The 24,151-nt window shown below is 41.5% G+C and overlaps 1 protein-coding gene across 4 annotated transcripts in view; it reads right to left on the reverse strand.

Annotated features, from left to right (window-relative positions):
* The window catches only part of KCNH1 (potassium voltage-gated channel subfamily H member 1), a 191,618-nt gene that overhangs the window by 112,611 nt on the left and 54,856 nt on the right, over positions 1-24,151 (reverse strand). For all 4 annotated transcript variants that reach the window (XR_012834696.1, XR_012834697.1, XM_075749184.1 and 1 more), the window contains one exon: positions 23,200-23,629. Coding sequence is in view for 2 of the 4 variants with exons in the window: in XM_075749184.1 (XP_075605299.1) it covers positions 23,200-23,629 (430 nt within the window). In the remaining 2 variants the exon portion in view is untranslated. The remainder of the gene's footprint in view (positions 1-23,199; positions 23,630-24,151) is intronic.

Raw genomic sequence — 24,151 nt, forward strand, 5'->3', positions numbered from 1 at the left:
ATGGTTGGTTTTTGTTGTTGGTGGTGTTTTGTTGTTGTTTTTTTTAAATAAGAGAGTCTACCTGCAAACTACACGGCTAGATTTTTCTGAATAAGCATCTCTTGAAGCTGTCCCTAAATATCACTCCTGATGTTGAACATTCAGGATCCAGTCACCATAGTTTCAGCTCCTTCTGACAAAAGTCCCTCTGATGGATAACCATCTATCCTGCCTTTCTTCCATCTACCCCACACGTACACATATACTCTTCTTTAAACCATTTCCCCCTGTCAAATTCCTGTCATCTACCTGGCCCAAAATTACTCTTCATGCTTCCTTCCAGAAGTTCTGCCCTCCTGTTTTCTCTCACCTCTTCCAATTTTCTATTCAATACTCTGTCTTCCTCCAGCCTTTCAGAAACCTGTCATGGGAGCAGTGATTTAGCAGTCTCTCTGCATCACAGAGCCTGCAAAATTTAAATCAACAGCTTAGCAGACCCATCAAAGAGGCTGCCAGACCTTCCTGGCCTCAATAGAGAAGCCTAATGACTAGGAGGGAATCAAAGTTAAATTAGATGGTCAAGAGAACAGGGAGTCTTCACAGGTTGGAGGAGGGGAGGAAGGGGAGGGACAGGGATGCAAGCCTAAATAAGTAGGAGCAGGATGGAGGAGCAGTAAGGGAACATAGGTGAGGTTAGGAATGCAGAAGACAAAGCTCAAAAACACAAAGATAGCTGAACTGGTGAAAGATACAGGTAAGAATTTAAACATCCAGTTTTCTGGACAGGCTTGCCTCTACTCATACCAACATCCTTGAAGTCAAAAAGACACACTTCAGTAGCCCTGCAGAGGGGAGGGAATAGCTACGCAGTGGTATGGTACGTACAGAGAACAGTAAAAGACATTCTGTACTAGCAAGATATGAAAAGTTACAGAGGCAAGGCAGGCAGAGCTGACACACAGAGCAGTTTGCAACAGGTCACACGGGAGGGTGTGTGACAGAGCTGGGAACTCTGCCCAAACCTGCCAACTCAGGTCCTCTCCCCTACGCGCTAGCCCCCACTGGCTCCTGCATTGTATTTGCAGTATTTTTCAGCACTGATGAGATAAGGAGCAGAGGGGTTTTTTTCACCATTTGCTTTGTCGTTTGCCTATCAGCTTATTTCCTTCGCAGGCCATAAAACCTATTTTCTGTGTCCAGAATCTTTCGCAGGTTCTAGAGGCTGACAAGCACCGATTCTGTCTCAAGGTTTGGTAACCAGCTCCCAGGAGAAAACAGAAACACTGTCTCTGGGTGAATCTCCATTTCTCCAGGTAAAAGAAATTGTACCAAAAGCCTGCTTAATGAAGAAACTGTTTGAGTTAGGACAACATTCAGTAAGATCAATAAGTGAAATGCAGCAGTAGTAGGCTGAGCTGTGGCTAACAAGCATCGCTAAAAGCTTTCTTTGAAGTGTCAGCATAGTGACTGCAATGCAAGACACTTTAGACTGTGCAAGTCAAACCAGAGAAACACAGTGCTTGTAATAACAAATAGTACAGTGAGAATGTTGTCTTTGCTAGAAGCTAATGAAAATAAATTGCTTATTTTTTATATCTTAAAGCAAATACTCTATAATTTTTATTTACTTTTCTCCATTTTTGTCAATGCTGAAAGCTTAGGCAATAAGTCAGAAAGACAAAAGAATAAACACTTTAGAACAAGTCAAGGGGACTAGACAACAAATCCAGAGAGATTATTGCAAAGGGCACTGAAGAGAACAAAAATGTTGGGTCCTAACAGTATCCTTCATACAAAGCCTAAGTAAACAGGTTGTCACAAGCAGGGTGTAAAAGGGAGAGATAAAGTCCTTTGTGATACTCTGCAGACTGGCAGGAAAGAACTTCAAGAGCTTCTGCACAGCCACAAGTCTTGGAACAGCATTTTCACTTGCCCAAGTCCTCCTCATCACTGTGCCATCAGGGACAGCATACATCCATCTAGAGATCGCCGCTCTGCAGCCACAAGGAGAGGATATATTGGTAGTATGCTCAGAGCCACCAGTATCTTTAACCTTTGTCCCTCCCCAGCTGTGTGGATCTGTCTTGCTAGGAGCCTTTCCTATTTGACATTATTTTTCTACCACTGACAAGGCAAAGATGTGAAATCCTGAATAGTTCTAAACGCTACCCCATTCCATGCTTCATACCAGTGTGCTCTGAGAAGGGCACAGGAAAGAGGAAAATTGCTCAGTAAACCATTTTTTACTAGAATGTGTTTTCATGTTCCTAATCCAAGCGCAGGAGGAAGAAAACACGTATGTGTATCACACAGAAGGCAGAAGATTCTTAAAGGAAATCTTTTCATACTTCACCCCCCACATCACGAATATGTTTCCCCTTTCAGATGATGACCACTGTGATCTGAAAATCTCCAACAGCTATTGCCCAGTCCTGACTCCCTCTGCTGGTACTTGCATAGAGTCTCCTCTTCCTCAGCCTTAGAAGAAGAGCAATGTCCTTTGGTGTTTCCAACAGCAGCATGGCAGTGGGAATGTGTTGTCACAGCAGTTTCATGAACATTTATAAGTATTTTGTGAAGTTTGAAAAAAATACTTTGGAATGTTTGAGTGTTCATTATCAGGGGATTTTTCCTTCCTGTATTATACTACCCTTGTATTGTCTGACAGACTCATACTTCCAGCTAGACTAAAGTTAGAACAGAACTAAGTTGCAATGAAGCTAAAACCTTTACTTGCCTTAATCCATGGTTTCATACTCCACACAAAAAGGACAACTGCTAATAAAAGTCTTTTAAAAAAACCCACATACTTCATCAACATTAAAATAAGAGTGAAAGCACAGAGAAAGCTTTAAATACTGGAAGCTGCAAGCTGGAAGTGTGGGAGCTCATTAAAAAAAGCACTGCACAAGAATGCTCAAGGCAAATGCCATTCAAACTTTTTCCACTCTGAAGTTATTTAATCGTCACAGCAATCACAAGGGATAAGGCAATGTATAAAGGAATTGGCTTCTGTAGGCTTGCTGCTGTTCAGTCTTCTGGAAAGGTATTCACTGCAAAAGTGCCATCAATTTAAAATGCTTCTCAGTTCTGAAAAGGGATCTTTTCAACCCGAGGCTTGATACTTCAAGCTGGAGAGCACCCTCAGCTGAAACAAGCCAAATGACATGGGGCTTCTGAGTGACCCAAAAGACCAGAACCCCAAAATAGGGGCAAACTGAAGTGATCAGCAAGCAGAAATATTTGTTTTACACACACAAGCTATAATTCCTCTTTTTTGTGTGTGTATTACCAATTCAAATAATCCACCATTAAGACAACATAGTTCCTGCATTAGTTCTTTCTGCTCATTCCCTGAATATTAAAAGCTAAGCTAGTAGCGCAGCATCAGGGAAGTCCACATTTCCATACAATATACATTGCATAGAACTGCCCACTTTCCTTTTTCACTTCACTTACAGTTACTTACACTGTTCTGCACAGACTGGATGAAAACATGCTACAAAATCAGCATGGAAATTTTTATAGGCATATAAATTATTACAATTGCTACAAGGCTGTGGATGAACCAGTCCTAGGCATGTGCTTAAGGACTCAAATTTTAAAGACCTGAAGTATTCTGAAAAAAGTGTAGCAGCATCAAGGTTGCCACAGGACTCACTCTGCACCAGAGTTACTGTCTTTTCTTGCTAAAGTCACCATTTCTTCATTGCTTTCTGTGAGCTAGCAGTCCATACAGAAGACCTAGATTTCTTCTTGCTTTCAGGAAAGCCACAATCTGTCCCAGCCTTCCCAGCTGTATGTTCAGTGAATTGCTGTGATGGGACATAAGCGTGGTTGGATTACAGGTGCTCAGCTGAGCTGAACCTAGCTACCATCTCTAATGTTCAGCTTCTAGGCACAAACCTTTAGTATTGGCTTTATGTGCAACACATCTCATTTCTAAAACTAGTACCATCTCCCCACGTCCACACCTCCTTATCCCTGTAAGATACTGCCAAAGTACCCCTGAGGAAGGCTACTCAGTTCAAGAGGAACACACACCACCGTGACACTAAATGATACAGTCTATCACTAGGCTCCCATTCAACAGCCCAACATTTGCACTGTGCTTGAATTGCTGTTATCTGGTCTAAAAAGTCAGTCCAAAAGCTGGAGCTTTCACAGAAACAACTAGACAATAGGATGAGTGGGGAAGGAAAGGAATTTCTTCACTGACCAAGTTCTTCTCTCCCTCATAGGTACTCCAAGAAAAGGCACCCTTCAGCTGACAAACACTGAACCACTACATTCTGCAATGAGAATTAACAGCCACTGCAATATCTCTGTGCAGAAGATCAAGGAGACGCAACCAGAACTGAAGAGCACAAGATTTAATCAGTGAGTGTCTACCATTATCTACTTCCAAGAAGTGAAAGATGCTACATTTCTTTTCTACCTTGAGATAAATTTAAAAAGTGCTTTCCACTGAAAATCCACATCCTTACTGATTTGCATCAGACCTCTGCAGACTTTCTAAACAGCAGAAATGCCAAAATTCACTGCCTATTCAATATCGCTACCAAAGATGGGAGTATCTCATAAAGCCCCAGACCAGCACCTTCACTTTCCTGTCATGCTATGCCACTGCTGGTTCTGCCAAAGCTGACTATGGAGTTCATAGTGGCTCAGCTCCCAAATCCTGCCCCTTTACAAGTCAACAGCTCTCCAAAACAAGCTGTGATGCAAAACAGCTAATTGTACTGGGGGGAAAAAAAAAAAGCTACAGCAGCAAAGCAAGACTTAGATTTTGTCTCAGGGTCTGTGCATCCTGGACAGCATCCATAAGCATAACGCAAAGTGCACATATGCACCAGAAGACAAAGCGGTGTAAATTAGTACAAAAAGGCTTTTTCCCACCGCCCTAGCGAAGAGTCATACCTTCAAGAGCTTCCAAAGAACAACAGTACAGAAGTTGACCAACGGCATTTAAAGTTTGACAAAAAAAAAGCAAGTTTAAGATCAAAGGGGAAAAAGTCAGCGCACTGTTGGTGACAGTAGCACGCACTCACCACTCAACTCTGTCAACCCAAACCCGCAGGTTTCAGTACGACCCCAACTGAGGGAGGGGCCTGAAAGCAAATGATCAAACAGCTGCTGTCTAAGACAAGAGTTTAATTAATATAATCAAACCCATAATTAGGTTAAGTGCAACATGAAGACATCACCAATTAACTCACGAATTGCCAGTCCCACGTATCTAACAATCAGTGCCTGAAATAAGCATACACAGAGCTCTGGTATCGCAGTGGGCTAGAGAGGAACACAGCAGAAGGGAATTCACTCCCCAAAAGAAGACACAAAGGAGGATGCTTGTAAGGATCTCAGCAAACAAAATAGCACAAAGAGCTCCAACTTCAGACAATACAAAACACCAACAAGTCACCCTTGGCTGACAAACAGACATGCTAACAGACACCTGTGCGTAGCAACACAGCTTGGGCGACGTCTAGCACAGAACTGACTATGCAGAAAACCATGTCTGTGCTCTGAGGCAAGCTGACAAAGAGAGAGGTACCAAAGATCAGGTCAGCTAACCCAGTAGGTACATACTGTCCAGTATTTAAAAGTCCACTCTGTCCCTCACCTAGCACCATTTCCCAGATGCTCCACATTTCACACGTGCCTTGGGCTCTGGCAGCACCACTCCTCCTCCAGGTGCTGCGGCTGCCGCAGCTGGGTTGCCAGCCCATGCTGCTTCCTGCAGTGGGTGCATCCCCGCAGCCTGCGGATGCGGTCAGCCTGCCAGGCTGGGCTGCAGGCGCTGGCAGCTAAAGGGCACCTGTATGTCTGGATCGTCCTCAGGGCAGTGGCTTTCAGGAGCTAAACATGCCCATCTTTTCCTGTGTCACGCTAAAGTCAGGTATCTCCCTGTCACTTCCATGATTCATTCTCTTGTCATTCGTCCAGAGAAGGCAATACATATAATTTCTATGTCTATTCAGCACTTCCACTGACATTAAACTGTGTATATGGCTAGTTCAGTAATTGCACAATCTTGTGTGTCTTTCAAGGCCAGCATTTTCCAGTGGGTCACTATTAAAGGTCCTTACATTGTTGGTACCTTGAAAGAAGGCTTGGGTTTTTTCTAAGAATTCTCCTCGATGCGTATTCTCTTGCTGCCAAATTTCAATTTCCAGCCCTGCTGTTGTTATATATCTGCTCTGAAGATCAAAATCTTGCTTTGTTAAATGGACAAACACCACCCTTGCCCTCAGAAATCACTGACCTTGATTATCTCAACTTGCAAATTGAAAGCTTTAGAAAGTTAGGAATATGAGTCAACTGGAAAATAGAAAGAAAAAGCATGTAGACAACCCTAATTATAGATGTTGCTACATTTTGTTTCTAATACTATCATGATGGCAGCAGACAGATAATAGCAGTAAAATCAGAAATGGTAGGAAGGACTCAGAACACAAGCAATAACATAAAACACATCATCAGCCTGTGGAAGGCACAAAGCCATCAGTAAAAAAGCTCTTTGTTTTGGGGTTGAGTTTTTTTTCCCTTTCTAATGGGAAGACACTGGTCCAATCAAGCTGTTTTGAATTGATGATCATAGTTGTTATGCTCTGTTTACTTGTCTGATTGTAATTTTTAAAGTCCACAGTCTGAATTACAGCATACCCAGTGTATTCACTACACAATGATAAAACACAGAAACAGCATAGAGATCACGCAAGGAATACAGAAGCACAGTATAGTTTTGTTGTTGCGCTGATATCTGTGCTAAGCTTATCAGCTGATACTGGGAAGGTGCAGTCATCTCTCTCACGAGAGAGACTGCATATCTGCAAGTTGCAGCTCCTTCCTGACAGGACCAGAAAAATTAATACCGGCATTGAAAGTGCAGTTGTTTCCACAAATAACTAGGGGGTTTTAAGCTGGCAGAATTAGCCTATGCTACTAGGCTTCTCTATTAAAGCTTTTCATTCACATTTTAACTTTACAATCTCATCTAGATTTTCTCTATTAAACATCCTACTTAGGTGCCATTGACATCTGGGTATGCACATCACTAACCTGAAAAATCATATACTCTTAGACCTAATTCCCTTGTCTTCCAAGGTCAGGGTTTTCTGGTGGGTCACCAGTAATAGATACTTACAATTCTTAAGACCAGGTTCGTTGTGGGTTTTTTCTTATAGGTGCTAAGCACTCATAGCTGTATTTTGTGTCAGGAGCTTAGCAGAATAAAGTCAGGTTTGCCATGTACCAAGTGGGGAAGATGAGAAGTTAAAACACAAGTTATCAAGCACCCATGAAAGTAGTGGTCAAAATAACTTGCCAAGGGTGGGGAAAAATGACGTGACAGCACACAAAACAGTCTCCAATTTTGTCAACAGGCAATTTTTTGTTTGAACTTTCAAAATTGACATAATTTGAAAATATGCCCCAATAACATTATATAAGGAAGAGTGAGTGCATTTACAAGCAGAGATTCTGAGTGAACCTCAGAAGAAACCCAGCCCTTCAATGAAAGATATTTTGCCTTCCTTTACTGCAAAAGCCCTCAAAACACTGGCAGCTCCTGCGGGGCCAGAGCCTTTGAAACTCTTCCCAGAACTCTTCAGGAACAGCACCGCTGGAGTCGGCACAGGAGGAATCTGTGCAAAAGTTAAACCTCATCCTTAGGGTAAACAGGGTTTGTGGACTGTGTGTTATTTCCTTCAGGTGGCACATTTATATGCTGCCCTCTCTCTCCTAGAGACCCTGATCATTCTGAACTGGGGCAGAGCGGCTTCCTTTTCCTACCCACCCTGGACACCGGCTCAGCAGAGGCTCTGGAGGAAACTTGCTGTTTGTCAGCTATAATTACAGCAAATGCTCTTTTTTCACTTTAGAGGAATTTACAAGCCCGTTGAACTGTGAGAATACCATTTAAAATGACCTGCGAATAATGGGCATTTCAAACAGCAGGTCGTTTGGGAAAGCAGCACTGCTTTACAGGTATGCACTTGGCCTACCAGGCAACTGGTGACTGATGGCAAGGTCCTCCAAAGCTGTTAAAACAGAAGTACTACTGTGTAGCTATTGAAGGACAAAACTTTACTGTTAGCAACCAGTGGGGAATATGGCTGTGCAGCCTCGGGCAAACATCACTCTGTATCAGCCATTTTGTGCATCGCTGCATAGAAAACGGTACAAACCCAGATACTTTCCTCTGACAAGTATAAAGCACTATGCTCTGGCAGTATAAGGTTAGAGACAGCAATTACAGGAGGAAAGCAACGCTAGCAGCACACGTACATGCACAAACATAGCAGTCTCAGATTTAAGTTCTTTCTTTTTCTCCACCCATACTGCCGCCTTCTGGGAAGCAGCTTCTTTCACTGTCCATTTACCCAAAATTAATCAAACTCTTCAGCCAGCCATCTCCAATGTTGTGTTAAAGCCTGGGCCTACCTACCCTGGCCCCAACCCCTCCCAAGCCCTACCAGGTCAGTACACTACGTTTGCATATTGTATTGGTTATCTGGCAGTACCAACACCAAAAGCTTACAGGAAGCAGCATTTCTCATTCACGTGCAGCTGTCAAATGCTTTCCCAGATTCCTTCCCCACTGCTCTTCACTTCTGACATTATCTCATATTAAATCTCTGCTGAAGAGAGAGCATAGCCATGATGTGGCTTACAGAACAGCTGTAGGAAGAAGAAAACATAACTACTACTATGAGGACAGTATTTATGTCACCAGCACTGATTTACGCATGTTTGTGCAAGGCTAGAAAGTTAGTTCTGTTCCTGACCAGTTCTAATACAGCTACTCCCCCAATGCAGCAGGAGATGACAAGCTTCATAGCAGACTGCTGTCCTTCCCAACTGAAGGCAAACAGCTTGAGAAGTGTGGTTGCCCTCAGGTTCTCTTATCTTCCCAGCTCTTCTGAATGTCTTATCTGCCCCACTATTTCAGGCCACTGAACTACTGAACTGCCTGTTTCACTGTGTTGTGGACCACTGCAATCGTACCAGTACTCCATGTACCGAACCAATTCATACCTTTCTGCTATGGTTGCCTGCTGCATCATATTTTCCACTTCAACCCAAACTAGTAATAACTCAGAGCATTTGCTTCTGTCTGGCTGCCCAATGATACAAAACAATGGTCCGATAAAACACTAGTCTTGCCTCCAGTCTTCTGTATTATTGAAATCTGCATATGAATAAAAGAGAACTCTATTCTGGATCTGAACTACACCCTCATGAAGGGAGATAACTTTTATATTGGCATAATCAAGATCAGAATCGCATACACTTTGTACAGTACAATAATCAAACCTGATAAAATCAGTACAGTCAACTGGCCATACTTATCTCATGCCCCAGCATGCACTCTTCCTCACATAAATAAATATCTCAAATTCCCTTTTCACGTCTTTGTCTGCTTCAAAGCATCATGCTTCAAACCATGCTCTTTCAGCTGCAAAGACTGAAGAGAAATATTGCTCATCTATTGGACTACAGGTCTGTAACTAGTATGAGGAAACAACCATCTTAAACATGTGCTGTGTAACATTCTGTTTATTTTGGGAAGCCGTCAAAAAAGTTTAAGAATTTGAAAAGGAAAAAGAGGAAACCTTAGTTTCAACTTCAGGTGCTGTTTCTCTCTCAATGCCTGCTCTCCCTTTTGTCCACCCACACACAGCCCAGCATGAAAGCAAAAGCAGCAAGGGAAGCTCAGTAGCTACACGCTTCCATCTCACACCTGTCAGTGCATTTACTAACAGACCAGTAGGAGCCCAAAAAGCAGATGGTCAGCTGTACTTCCCTGAAAGGACAACATTCTGATGCCATGACTGGAAAACAGAAGGATCCATCCACTTGGCAGCTTCAAGTCATACCCCAGAAGATGCTTGGCAGTGTCACACAGATCTCTGCCTCACAGGTACTGCTGTTACCATACTTTGAAACACAAGTGGAGAAGCTTTGATTGATTTGTCTGTTGTAGTTTTCACAAAAGAGTGCGCTGCCTTCTCTTATACCGGCAAGAAAACAAAATAAAAATTGACCCACCTGCCTCTCCCCTTTTCTTGTTTTTCCAGAGAGCTTCTCTCATGGTCAGACAGCATATTCCAGTGCCATTCCCAGCCTGTACTGGGGACTCAGCATGCTCAGGTGCCTCTCAGAAACACCTACACCAGTGCAGGCAGCACGAGGAACAAACCGGAGGAGCTAGAAGGACTATGTACAGTTACAGGGAGATGACCTCATTGGGATCATGGAGACATGGTGGGATGGTTCACACGACCGAAGCCCTGCACTGGATGGGCACAGGCTCTTCAGGAAAGGCAGGCTGGGAGAGCAAGGAAGGGGACTTGCCTTTTATTTGAGAGAGCAGCTGGATGTATGGCGCTCTGCCTGGGGATGGCTGAGGAGCCAGTCAAGAACTTATGGGTCATGATTAGTGGGTAGACCAACACAGGTACCGTTGTAATGGGTATCTGTAATAACACCTACTTGCATTTTAGCAGGACTTCAAGCTCAAGTTAAGACTGATGCTGTTTCTAGAGGCAGGTCCTTCCCCGCCTCCCTGCACAAAGTCTAAATACGTAAGGACAGAGAAGGGAAAATAGGTTATGGAAGGTAACACCACAGGTTAACACCTCAGCTGGGTACGGGACTCAGCTCCCCTGTGTCACACTACAGGGCACTAGCAACTACATCCCAATGCCTCTTCCAGACAGCTTCTCGCACAGCTTCCTGTCACCTAAGTTTACTATATACATGAGAGTTCAAAGCAGTATTAGACATTATTTTCTCTGCATGAGCAATCAGAGCAGCATAACAGTGTAAAGGTGGCACAGAGATAGGTCGTCTCCTCCTTTTAGGTGCCCACGGTCAGTGTGGCTCCTACATGACATGGTGGTTTGCTCAGAGTAATTTGCCTACTTGGTAATTCCTCTATGATTTTCACAGGAGGTTGCTAACTTTATGTGGAATAAGGCTCCCTTCCAGAAAAATGCTCATTTTCCCCTCCTACATTCTGTAGCTGTTACCTCGTTATTAACCCGCAGTCAACTTAATTGCAAGGAGTGTGAGAAAGCCAGTTCCTGGAAATTTTAGTTTTGGCATACTTAGTTCCTGATAAAATTGATTTTATAATTTTCCCAGTCATGTGAAGAAAGTCTTTTATGAAGAAAGAGTAAGTAGAACCAAAAAGATTCAAACCAAAAGTGAATCAAGAAATCAAAGCCTATTTGCATCTTTGTAATACAGGAAATCACCTTCCTTTCCCTTCCGTCTGCATTTAAATGCACCAAACTGAATGAGAAGCTTAAAGTCCAACAAATGTTTAAGGCATAAGAAGTTAAGGAATTACAGTTTATAACTTGCCTCTCTAAAAGCAAAGGGGCAGAACAAGGCACGTTGAGTGTATTTTCCAGTTCCTTGTTGCTTACAAAATTCTCTGTGCAAAAACAAACCAGGGTGAAGCTGCTAGTGTGGGATGGCAAAGCTCAGAGCAGTGACAGGCCCAGAAATGAAGGTTTATGCAGGGAAGTGAGAGAAAAGTAGGAGGAAGGAACTGGTGATCCATTCTGGGAAAGAGAACTGAAACTAGGAGAATGGCCACATCAGATTTAAGGTGGACTTCTATGAACTGTTCTCAGTGGATACTGGGTTATTTCCAACAACACAAAATCATTGCCAAACCTGTGCGTTTGATGCAAAAGGACGCGCTCTGTCCAGGACCACACACGCAAAGTGCCACAGCAGACCCGACCATTAGGAGACAGAATTCCACTCATTTGCCCTCTGAGTATGAAGGGGGTGAAAGATTTTGAAAAGGAAAATCAAGATGCAGTCAGCTCAAAATTGGTGCAAGTGTGCTACTTCATATTTTACAAAAGTTGTACTAAAAGTACAAACTGTCAATAAGTGATACAACTGTAATAAATAAGTTTACAGTTTTCAGAATTCACTTAATGAACTGCCTAGAAGCTCTGAGACTGCTTAAAGTCTTCATGGACCAGGACGATCCAAAAACCCTGGCATTATTTTCCATGCTTTTGTAGTAAATCTTAATTTTACTAGAAAATAACTCACAAAAAAAATCTCACTGAAGTTCAATTTCAAAGACAGAAAGTAATTCTTTATCTTAAGTCAAATTTTCTCTCCTTCAATTTGACCTCTGAACACTTGGAAGATGTTACCAATCTCCAGCTCCCTCTTATTTTGTAGTGAAAATCCCTCAGGATCTTTCCATTAGCATTGAAGAACTACTGAACCATGACCCTGAACCATCCCACTCACCTGCACTTATCAAGCAACCCGTTTTTGCTTCTGAGATGGTGACAGGGGAAGGCAAGGTTTGCCTATTACCTGACCAGAAGAATTTACTTCCACACCACCCAGTACAGTTACTGGTTAGGGTTACTGATTTCAAAGGAGGAGGGAAAAAGCATTGCCAATTCATGTTGAGGTGAGTAAGAATAGTCAGGCCTTAATACCTCAACTACTGCATTCTTTACCATAAGGCACTTAGGATTTTTAGACCCTACTGGCTCTCAAAACTCTTCAGTTAGAAGAGTAAATTTTCTACTTTTCTTCCAGGCAAGGGGACCTATTAGTAAGTTACTTGTCTCCTTCCACATTTTTCACACCAGTTGCAGCAAGAGTTGCTGTACTGTGGATAAAAGATACTGACATTTTCACATATATTCCATATTTTCTCAGGAGATCAGAATTTCTTCATTCAGGCTGCTGCTTATGATAGGATGTGTCTTCAGGTAACAACTCAAGTTCAGATCTAGCATATTTCAGAGCTGTCATCTCCAAGAAATAAGCTGCGTATGACCCATAGCAGCATCTACATTACTTATCATTTTTATAAACTGACAAATCTTTCTTTAAAATATAAAAGCAGCCAAATGCATTAAAACTCACTATGCTGGCAAGCACAACTGATGCTTATTCATTCTCAAGATGTCGTGATATCGCTCATCTGAGTGGTTAGGGACATATCATGATCCACAAACCACTTACATATTACAGCTAGGCAAGCTGTTTCTACTCCAACATTTGTAACCTACAGCAGGCCTGTTTGAGCCCAGTAGCAATTAGATATTCAAATAACTTTATCATTTTTGAAGCTGATGCAGAAATGAAAGGTGCTTAGGAGATGCTTCAGATCTTCTGCCATATTCCACATATTAGATGACAAGTGGCACGATGTGACATATGAGTGGATGTGCTATTTTGCTATTTGTTCCCATGCCTATCTAACTGGATTTTTCTTAGACAGAAATGGACTTTGAATACAGATTATTCTTGTGTAAAACCAAATCCTTATCCAGGATTTCTATCCTTCAGCAACAGAATTGCTGCTTAAGAAAAGGCCTCCCAGGACTGCAAAGAGAAAGAAAAATCTGTCACGGTTTTTGTGTGCTATAGGTATTTAGCCAATTTCACAGGTGGGAATCCAGAATAAAATTCCAACAAGATGAACCATGGTCTTCTAGATTACACTTGTGTGCTTCAGTAATTTAAGAATAAAATTATAAACTGAACCCCCAGGTTTGCTGTCGTGCATATCAGAACACAATGTCTCTTGCAGATTCTTGAAGGTTTTTTTCCGTAGGGAACAAACCTCTCGTCTTGTACATTATCCCCTGGTTCACCTGCCTGAAATATTCTTTCTTCCTTTTACACTCCTCTGCCCTCTTAGTCCATGTTCTGGATGCATCAGGCACTTCCTTCTCAAACATTAACTTGAGTTAATGACGTTCCTTCAGAATTCAAAACAAGTTGGTTGCACATGCTGATGAAAGTTTGAAAGAGCCAGCACATTTCAGTGTTTCAAATCTATTTATAGGAAGAAAGCAAAATTTTGCACGAATAAGCATGTGATGTGAAAGACATCAGGTGAAAAAGAGAGACACTGACAGCTGGGATGCCTATTTATTTTCCTCATCCTCCTCATTACTATTAAATAATTCAAGGTAAAAATTTAGAAACATTGTGCAACAGAGAGAAAAAAGGCAATTATCTAAAGCATTACTGTGGTGTGAGTTGCAAAAAACCAAACCATTAACACTTTATAGCTTTCATCTTCTCTCCTGTCAAACAGAACTATTTTTTCTCCGTTTGCATTTGCAGTCCTTTCAAAAGTTGTCCAGTGTCTTGAAGAGCAAGGTTAAGCTCTGCAGAAGACAACAGATTGGAAGAACCTTGAGAATTAAAATCTTTCACAAAAATCTCACTTCAAAAATTATCCTGATTGGGTTTGCAGGATAGTGACAGTGATTTGGAGTAAAATTTTCTGGGACTATTCTAGCAATTAAGTTCTAGTATCTTCTGAGGTAAGGTCATTCCCTAGATCCATTAGGCTGAAGTACAGCCTGAAATTTTTAAAGTCATTAAGACAAGATGACACATCATGAGATGATTCATCAAGCATATATATGTGAATTTTTATCTTCTTTTTTACCCCCACAACCAAAACTACATGGCCAATTTATCCTTGCCATTTACAAATTGCATTTTGCAGGAAATTTAATAGCGATAATTTAATCTAGTTTTAATCTGGTCATATACACTTTAAATAACAAGAAAAAGAATAATCCTTACTCACTTTTGCATAGTAAGAAATAACGTCTCACACGGAGTTAGTTTATGCTTCCCCAAACCAGGCCAGGAAACATACTACCACATTAATATACTCACAAGAACCATTTTCTTTCTTCTATAAATATTGCTTTGAAGTGTGTTGTGGTGGTGAGATGACTAACCCCAAATGAATGAGCCACTCCTCATATAGCCATGGTCGTTAGCTCAGACAGATTTATGGCAGCATTAGCACTGGTGGTGCGAACCTGAAAAAACCTTCCACTCCATCTCAGCACAGAGACAACGACTGTTGTAGGAGTTTGCTACTTACATACAATGTCACCTAAAGTCTGCCCTTTTGCTCAGCTTTGACAGCGGTGCTTTACGTTTCAGTAGAAGCAATCCTTCAAAAATCTGCAGGCCTTGGAAGTCCTTATCCAAAGAAGAGGCAACTTTTAAGAGTTACAGTTCAGGGTTTGGAGCTTGCTATGTTGTGAAGTCTGTCAGCACTGACCGCATCTCTCCAGCATGCCCTGTCTGTACTGAATATCAATGATGTAACTCTGTACGGGCCAGACGCTCTGGCTCATCCGTGGGTCTGGAAATGCCACCGTGACCTGGTGCAGTGCCATGCTTACTGATGAGAGATAGTGATGTGCTTCACTGAAAACTGCATCCCTTAGGGCTCAGCTGTCTGAAGGATTGTTTATGTAGACAAAAAGCCTAAACTAATGTTGTCTATCCCTTGATGTTGTCTATCCGTTTTTTGGTTTTTTTAAATCACAATGAGTTTGGTGTTTTGGTAGGTGGTTTTTTGTTGTTGGTTTTTGGAGAGTTTGGTTTGGTTTTTACTCCGTTTTTTGCTCATTCTTTACTTTTAACAAGAAAAAATTAGGTATTTTCACATGTAGAGATAACCAGACTAAATCCTGCCCTAATAGCCAAACCCTCCTTATAACCTTCAGAGAAAATCTATCCAGATTTTCTGATGGCCCTACCTCTTTGCTGAAACTTGGTGTAGCTGAGAAACACATCCACGACACTTCTGGTGGTTCATTCTAATGGAGAAAGCATCCAAGCAAAATAACATTCAGAAATCCTAACCAGTTGCTTAACAATTATAGCAATAACACACCAGCTCTTCAAACATCATTACTAGCTTCAAAGTAATAAAGCGCAGCAGAGAGGGGTGAGGGAATAGATCTGCAAAGACTGTCCCTACTTATTAAAAAGAAATAAAAATTTAAAATTAAAATAAAATAAAAAATCCAGGCCTTTAAATTACAAACACCAGCTCAACTAGTGTTGCTGGTGGCTAAGATAGATGAGAATGAAAAGCAATGCAAAACTATCAGCTATATGGAAAGCATGCCAACAGCAACCTCAATGGCTAGCAAGAAGTCTGCAGCATCTGAGAGATTTTTGTCATCTTGCCGGGGTTAGTGACAAAGAGCAGGTGTCCAAGAAACCACTTTTGCAAGGCAAGGTTTCTTTTTCCTTTCCCAGCATGTCCCCAAATCAAAACATAGCACTTGCAATAACCACAAACACAGAAAAAGTTGCTTTGAGTTTGAAGTCTCATAAGCCTTTGTGCTCAGCCCCCGAACGATGCTGTCAGCAAACCTAGCCAGTGCTTGGCACGTGGCTGGCCCTCAGCTTCAGGCCAACAACTTCCAGAAAAACCACTTTCAACATGCCCCTGCCCTCCATCCCCTGAAAGGGGTACTAGGGGTACACATGCTTCTTTTATGATTAGATACGTGTTTGGTATGTACACACACAGCATGGCCACATCCACGTGCTCTAACAACCGATGAACTGCATTGTGAGGGGAAAATCATGTCCCAGGAACATCATCAAACACAACACTGCAATGCATCCAATTCTTGTTCAGGTACTTTAATACCACCAGTCTAGTTTTCATCCGTCCCTGGCTGTCCTTGCTCACGAGAGCCTCTGAACACTTCCTGCCCTGCTGGGGGTCACCAAAGCACACCAATCCTCTGTGGGGCTGCGAAGGAGCAACGCTGGCCCATGCGTCATGATACCCGCTACCAAGAGCTTCTTACAGTTCAGAGGGAAGATCACGTTCCTAGGGCAGATTTCTGTTCCCTTCGGCAAGAGTGCTGTAAATAAAGCTACCTAATTATGTTTTCAAATTTACTTAATGTTACCCTCATTCCTGTTTTTATGTCTAATAAGAAATAAGCTATTCACAGTCAAAGCTGAACAAAGCTGAGACAGCTACTCCACAGTCCTGGGATCTGTGTCTGCCTTAATCAGAGACAACAGCTGAAGTGCTGCAGGACTGCGTGATGCTTCTGCTGCACACGATCAGTAAAGTGGTTTTGGCCTCTGGTCGGTTTTGATTAATGAACTCAGTGACTGAAAATTTATTACAGTATGCGAGCATGTGTGTCCTCAAGTCTGGCCTTTTAACTCCTACTTTTGTTCTTTTTCCATGATCCTCCTCACTATCTGGTCTAATTACCGCATTCACAGGGGAATTTATGATTTAGTTTAGCATTCAAACACGTGGCTTTTCCTCAGTGAACTTCATACTTTGGATGAGTCAAGCCATGTAGTTCCAGGAGGTTCCTACCTAACAAGGAGAATTTAGCATGAACAGGCACCGAAAGCTTCGGATCTTTCAGTGCAACTGAGAACGCCAACAAAAGGGTCCCAAAATGATAGATTTTTCTCAGTTGCTCAAAATCCAGATAGGCAAGCATCCATCAGTATTACGGTATGTTAAAAGTGGAAAATGCAAAGCATTTTTAGAACTGTTCATCCCTACTCCACCTGCACAGCAAAAGGATTGCTGACACAGTGCCCAGATATGAAAACCACAAATGAAAGTCCTCGGGTTTCTGCTATTGCTGAGGAAAAATAAACAATACACAACCCAACCTGACAGCTTCGCTCAACAAAATACACGAGAATTGTTATTTCGAGGCATATGTCTCCACAGGGAAGAAACTAAAAATTGAAATAGCGCTCTTTTTTCCCCCAAGTATTAAAAATGGAAAATATATGTCTTTCCACAGACCCAGACAGTGGTTTTAAACCTGGTTTTATGTAACATCAGCCTCCTGAAAGATCTATCTGTAGACATATTCCCTATTAATTAGCAATTTAGTGGCCATCTGTGAAAAGGGATAAGCAAATATGTTTTGATTCATTTAAAATGCAGTTGAGGAGTTAATTGCTTTTACTTCCAGTAGTAACACTCATACTTCTATATATATACACACACATAATAATAAATAAAATAAATAAAACCATGCAGGTCAGTTCACTGACAGATGTGAAGACAGTTTGCTTTACGAAACTATAATTTACCATATGTTCAGGAAAGACAGCTACATAGTAATATGAATTGCATATCTTATCAGAAGCATCGAGCCTCCACAAAACAGAAATCCTTAAAAGCAGCCACTGGATACTTCATCTCTACTTTAAAATAATTGGTTCTTCCCAAACAGATGTGCATTATTTGCAATCAAGAATCAAGAGCATTTTTCACCTATCCACGTCCCCCTTCAGTGGAGCCAACCTTTGGACCATACATCCGCAGGGCTACATGATGAGTATGCTGCAGTTCCTCACAAATTGAGGAAGGGGTTGCACCTACCCACGTCAAAATAACCAACAGTAAAACACCTTCTCCCTGAAAACTGCAGCCACAACGAGGTCAGTAGGACAGTGCGTGCAGTCATTGCATTTGAGCACAAGAATCATAGAATCATAGAATGGTTTGGGTTGGAAGGGACCTTAAAGACCATCTAGTTCCAACCCCCCTGCTGCGGGCAGGGACACCCTCCACTAGACCACGTTGCCTGTTGCCTCCCTGCAGAAGGTGGCCCCGAAGCAGAGACCCGGGCCGCTGACACCAAGCCATGCTTTCTTATACTTTGCCCCCAGCATAAAACCAACCAACCCAGCCAGCCCCACAGAGGGTCAACACCCACACGCAGCTTATTCGCCCCAATCATCCCTTCCCGCCTTCTATGCACTGGTAACATGACTTACACACCTTTCCTTCTACAAGCTTACACACCTTTAAACTTTTTACTAGGCCAACACTCAGCCAAAATTCCCACCGGTCCAGCACAGCTTCACTAACAGATCTCTAATTTTTTAATTAAAAGTTACCTGGAATTATTATTTATCATAATGAAAGTCTGAATAAAAAAAAAAAAAAAAGAAAATGGAGTCGTCTTACCTACTTTTTTAAACAGCTATCTTACATTATAGCAAAGTACTATTACTAGTGGTCAATGGGTCTACAAAGAGTTAATGTAACACAAATGTATTTCTGCCACAAGGTCAGCTTTAAAGAGGATGTAAACAGTGAGCATACAGTGATGTATCAGTGGCTGAGCAGCAGAGACAACCAAATTTTGTCTTACGGAAGATGGAACATAATTCTGGATTATTAATTCCATCTCTCTGTGGATAAGCATACTAAACACACATGGAAGGACACTAGTTATGAACTGCTTACACGTTCAGATACTTATAATTTTGAGCCCTTCTGACACAAACATCCTGTTTGGAGGTCACCATAGCCTTTCAGTCAGTTTGCCAGTGGAGAAGACAGCAATACATGTCATAAAATCACTTGTTTACACAGTAACTCCTCTCCTGAAACAGAGAGGCTTAACAGACGACACTCCAAGATCAAAGAAAAAAGTATTCCTGCTATTCTTCCCCAGAAACTATTCAAGATACTCAGCCAGTAAATAAAGTAAACCAAAACAAAACCAAAAACTAAGCATTGCAAAACTGCGCCACCTGGCAATGCTCCTCAGGGTAGCACACACCATGTCCAGCCTTCCCCAGAGATAGAAGAACTTTGCACCATCAAATCCATTCTATTAAAAATAATTCTAGAATATCAATCATGGAGGAAAAAAATCCATACGTTCTCTTTTTCTTCTTTTAAGCATCATAATACATGTGCACTTTCCCTGTGTATGTGTACACATATGCTATGTACGTACGTACGTATGCATGTATATATATAATTTCTTTATTCGTAAGCTCACTGAGTAGGAAAAGTTCACGCTTCTAAAAGTAAATTCTTCCTCTCCCTCCACTTGATGCCAACATCCGCGCTCCAGGGAAGTGGTTCATGAGTGCCCCTACCAAACCATGGCTGCATAGCTCATGGAGCAAACTGAACTCAAGACACCAAAAACTAGACGGAGGGTGCAAAGGCAGTGCAGTGACTCTAAGCTGGATCCAGGAACGAGCAGGCACCATGCTGTTGTAGTTTCTTCGTCAGCCAGCGGTGGGAGGCAAGTCCTTACCGTGCACTGAAGTGGGACCAGCACCCCAACCTACTGTAGGGCAGCCCCACATACAGCCCATGCCGGGAGGGTGAGGGTCTCAGACATTTTCACACACGTGGACCACCATCTCCCTTTTAAGAAAATTCAATTTCTTTTACAAATAAAGAGAAGATCAAAATTTCAAAGGTGATCTTGCTAATAAAATTGCGACCGTGGGCTTAGCTGGCCACAGTATTGTTTAGTGAGCCACTAGTGTTTTGACACAGTGCTTACTGCTATTCAAAAAGAGCAGAGGATAAAACACACAAAGAGAAGGAAATATCATTTTTTTTCAGCTCATCTAAATCTGTCTCCATCAGCCCAACGGAAGTTTCACTATTTATTCACAGGAGATTAATTGGCCCAAGGAAATTAAAAAATTTCAACCTATTTAAAGTAAAACTTTGTGGAATCACTCTAAAATATTAATGCTGGATGTTATACATTTGTCCCCAAATGCTCCTTTTTTTTGATGACACCATAGTGGCAGTTCTGGAATCTCAAAACCAATCTTATTAACATATTGTCTTACTCATCTAAACAAAAAGGATACCATCCTTGAAGAAAAAGTGACAGTGTTGCTTCCATTACATACAGAAAAGGTTGTAAAATTACTTTACTTATTTCACTGGACTATATTTAAATATACAGGTATGTATTTTTGCCCAGACTACACCTAGTCACTTCAAAACCAAGATAAATTCATATGGTTCTTAAAGACCTCCCTCTAGCAATGAAGAAGTTAACGGAGTGATATGTTTGAGGATGGACTCAGTAAATCCCACCTATCTTCAACTGGAGTTTTAGATAGTTAAACAATTAGGTGCTCTCTGCCTAATTTCTCATTTTCTGGAAAGAAAATGGCGTTCCCTGTGCTACTGAAAGATAGCAGTAGCTTTTGAGAACACATCACTAGATAGGTGCTAACATAAATGCAGTGTTAAAGGCAAAGTATAAACAAGAAATCAGATACCCTTTCCTTTTACTAGTTGGCAGTAACACATTAGCAGAACTGATTTGAAATTGCTTATTTCTGATGCTTTGGACATCCACAGCCCCTATCCATCCCATGCACAAATCTATGTGATCTGGCATCTGCAAAGTGAGGACCATAACAGGAACACATAGCCAGCAGCTGTGTTATAAGTGAGTAGCTCTGCTCATAACAAACATATTACGTGGCCAGGGACAAATACGAATTTTTCTGAGTGATGTACAAAAGCTTTAGCCAGGAAATGTCTTTTCCTTCCCCCACATCTATCCCCCATACACTTGCTATTTACTTTTCAGGTTCCCAACAGATCACACAAAATTCTTATAAAATAGCCCTAGTTCAAGCTCAGATCAATGCTTGAGAGCTAAATTCTACAGGCAAAATAGTGTTATTTTAACATAAAATTTTATGGTGGAAGAATGTCCGTCAACAATTAAGCTCTAAATAGCTGCAAACTAAACAAATCGGTTTTGTTCCTCCCATCCTGAGGAATGACCACAGCTCAAAACTTCAGCATGTTAAAAGCAATCAAGACCCTACAAGAACCAGAGACGTAAACTCAAAGATTGGATTACTTAGTTGCCATTCCCACCAACACATATTGTGAATAGCCCTAATGATTTCCAAGTAGTTGTTCACGGAGTAAAGGTATTCAGATACACAGACAGTTCCAGTGTTAGAAATTTGGTTCCAGAAGGCCAAATACAAATAAAATTGTTTCCCTCAAACGTGATTGTTTTCATGAGATTTAAAATTGCCAGAACACTATTTTTTACAGCTTTCTGAAATTAAAGTTCATTTTAGAATTCAGAGCAGATATCTAACATTAATTTTGCATAAATTCAGTTTCTTTCCACCACATTTTCATATGAAGACTTTGGAGCAGGTACAACTCCAAAATATCCCCATGTACATTCTTGATTTCATGATGGTTAAGTTTATTCAGTATTCATAGTACTAAATAACAATACTGAATAATACTAACTATTCTTGTCTAGCTAGTATCATGAGCATAACACAACGAACAGTAACCCAAAGATCAGGATATTTTCTATTAAACAGGTACCTTCATCAGGAAATATGTTTGGAAACCTGTTTGTACTACACTGCTACATTGTCTAATGCACCTTCTCATGAGGAAACTGCGTCATTGTCTCCAAGTTTTATATAGGTTTCCCTTCTGCAATGCGGGTGTTTTATTAGGATGAGGGGACTCTTAGCAGTGGAAAAAGCTAGAAGAACAAAATTAACAATTTTATAGCTAAAATATCCCTACGTGATCAAGAATGCTTGTCTTTATACTTCTCACTAACCTTCAGCCTGCTTAACACTGCACATGTAATCTCAGTACATGATGTCAGTATTGCTGTAAAATGACACACACATCAGAATTAAAGCTTCATGTTTCTATCATAACAGGCACTGTGCTGCTAATTGAGTTTCATTATATATTTGGCTTTAATTTTCTGCTTAGCAAGGACTGACTTTTTTCTCCTCTAGACCTAATATTACCATACAGAAGCTTCTCTTGTTCTCCATATAATGATATGCTCTTCCATGTACAAAGTAGACTTTTTTTCCTTATTTTGGTTCAAATTCCAGCCTTATCTAATGAAACATGACCTAATTTAACAGTGGCCTCCATATGGTTCTTAACTCCAAGTAGCTCTCAAGGCACTTTGAGCGCAGATCCTGCATTGAAGTGATACAACATGGTGAAAAGCTGGACAGCTTGGCAATATGAAATCTTCGCGACAAGGAAATGTGAGCCAGAGGTGCCCAAGGCCAGTATCATCCTGGTTGCTTTAGTACCTGACTGTGTGCTCAGCCCACAAAGGAGTTTGTGGCCTCTAGAGAGCTACTACTCTCTCTCCCTTACGAGATGCTCTTGGACCTCCTCCCACTCACCGACCCACTTGTCCAATACATACAGCTCTCAGACATACAGAGATTTTGCCCCATACCAAATGGAGGCACAAAGGCTGTCTGTGCCCACCCTGGTGCATTAATGTTTAATACTTCAGGCTTTACACATTTTATAGTTTACTTACAAGGATTGAAAGGATATTGACAGAATATTCCTTCTAAAATGACTGAATTTTTGCTAGTCACGGCAATACTCCCACTTGTGATTTTAAAGCTAACCAGTAAGAAAGTGTGTAATAATTATATCGCCATCAAAAATATTTTAAGCTGCATAATAATATTTGACAGGATTCCAGATGTTCTTATGATATCAGTATTCATGACACACAGCTGTTTGGCATTGTGTGTGCGTGAGACAGAATCTCTAATACTTACAGCCAATCATCATCATAGCAACAGCAAAGATCTTCTCCCCATCTGTAGTCGGAGCGATGTTCCCAAATCCAACACTGGTGAGGCTGGTCATTGTAAAATACAATGAGGAGATGTAGACCGAATCTTTGCTTGGTCCGCCTTCCCATTTTCCAAAGCCTGATGTGTTAAAGCGGTAAGGTGTTCCTATTGACATCCCCAGCTGATAGAGCCAGCTCTCCGTTCGGATCGTGTTTGTATCCTCATCGATAACTTCATAGTCCCCTATGCTGTACCAAATGCAGGCCAACCAGTGTGCTGCAAGACCAAACACGCACACCAGCAAAACCAAGACTGCTGCTCCGTATTCAATGTAGTGGTCCAGCTTCCGAGCTACGCGACCCAGCCGAAGTAGCCTGACCACTTTAAGTGAACTGAAGAGGCTACTGATGCCCTGGAAGGATAAAGCACAGTGACCATTAGAATTTGATATTAAAGTAACAGTCTTCATAACTGCAGTTTCCAAAGACACCAGGTGATCTATCACAAATAGATGGCCGTCAGATAACACCTGAAAAGAGAGGTTGTGAAACATGAAAAGGTTAGTGACCCTTGCCAGGGATGGATGTATGCACTCTTGTCTTCATCCACTAACATTTTGTGGGTTGCTCTCTGAACTCCCCTTTCAGATGGTTTGAACAGGTCTACGAATACATTTGTAAAGGATTCCAATGACAGGCTATTTATTGCATGTCCAGTTGTGCAAGTAGACCATCCCTGAGCATCCGGGTGCTACTTTAGGCTGCCTGAAAATAAACGTGGAAGTCACTGACCATTAAACTATACAAATTTAATGTTGAAAGGAACATAACCAGACACCTTTTGAATTCACTCCAGCATCTGGAGTCATGAGCCTCTCATGGCTATTCCTGACTTCCTTATGATCCTGGGCAACACATGTCCTGTCACGTCTCAG

Source organism: Balearica regulorum, chromosome 3 (assembly GCF_011004875.1).
Source record: "Balearica regulorum gibbericeps isolate bBalReg1 chromosome 3, bBalReg1.pri, whole genome shotgun sequence".
Classification (NCBI taxonomy): Eukaryota; Metazoa; Chordata; class Aves; order Gruiformes; family Gruidae; genus Balearica; species Balearica regulorum.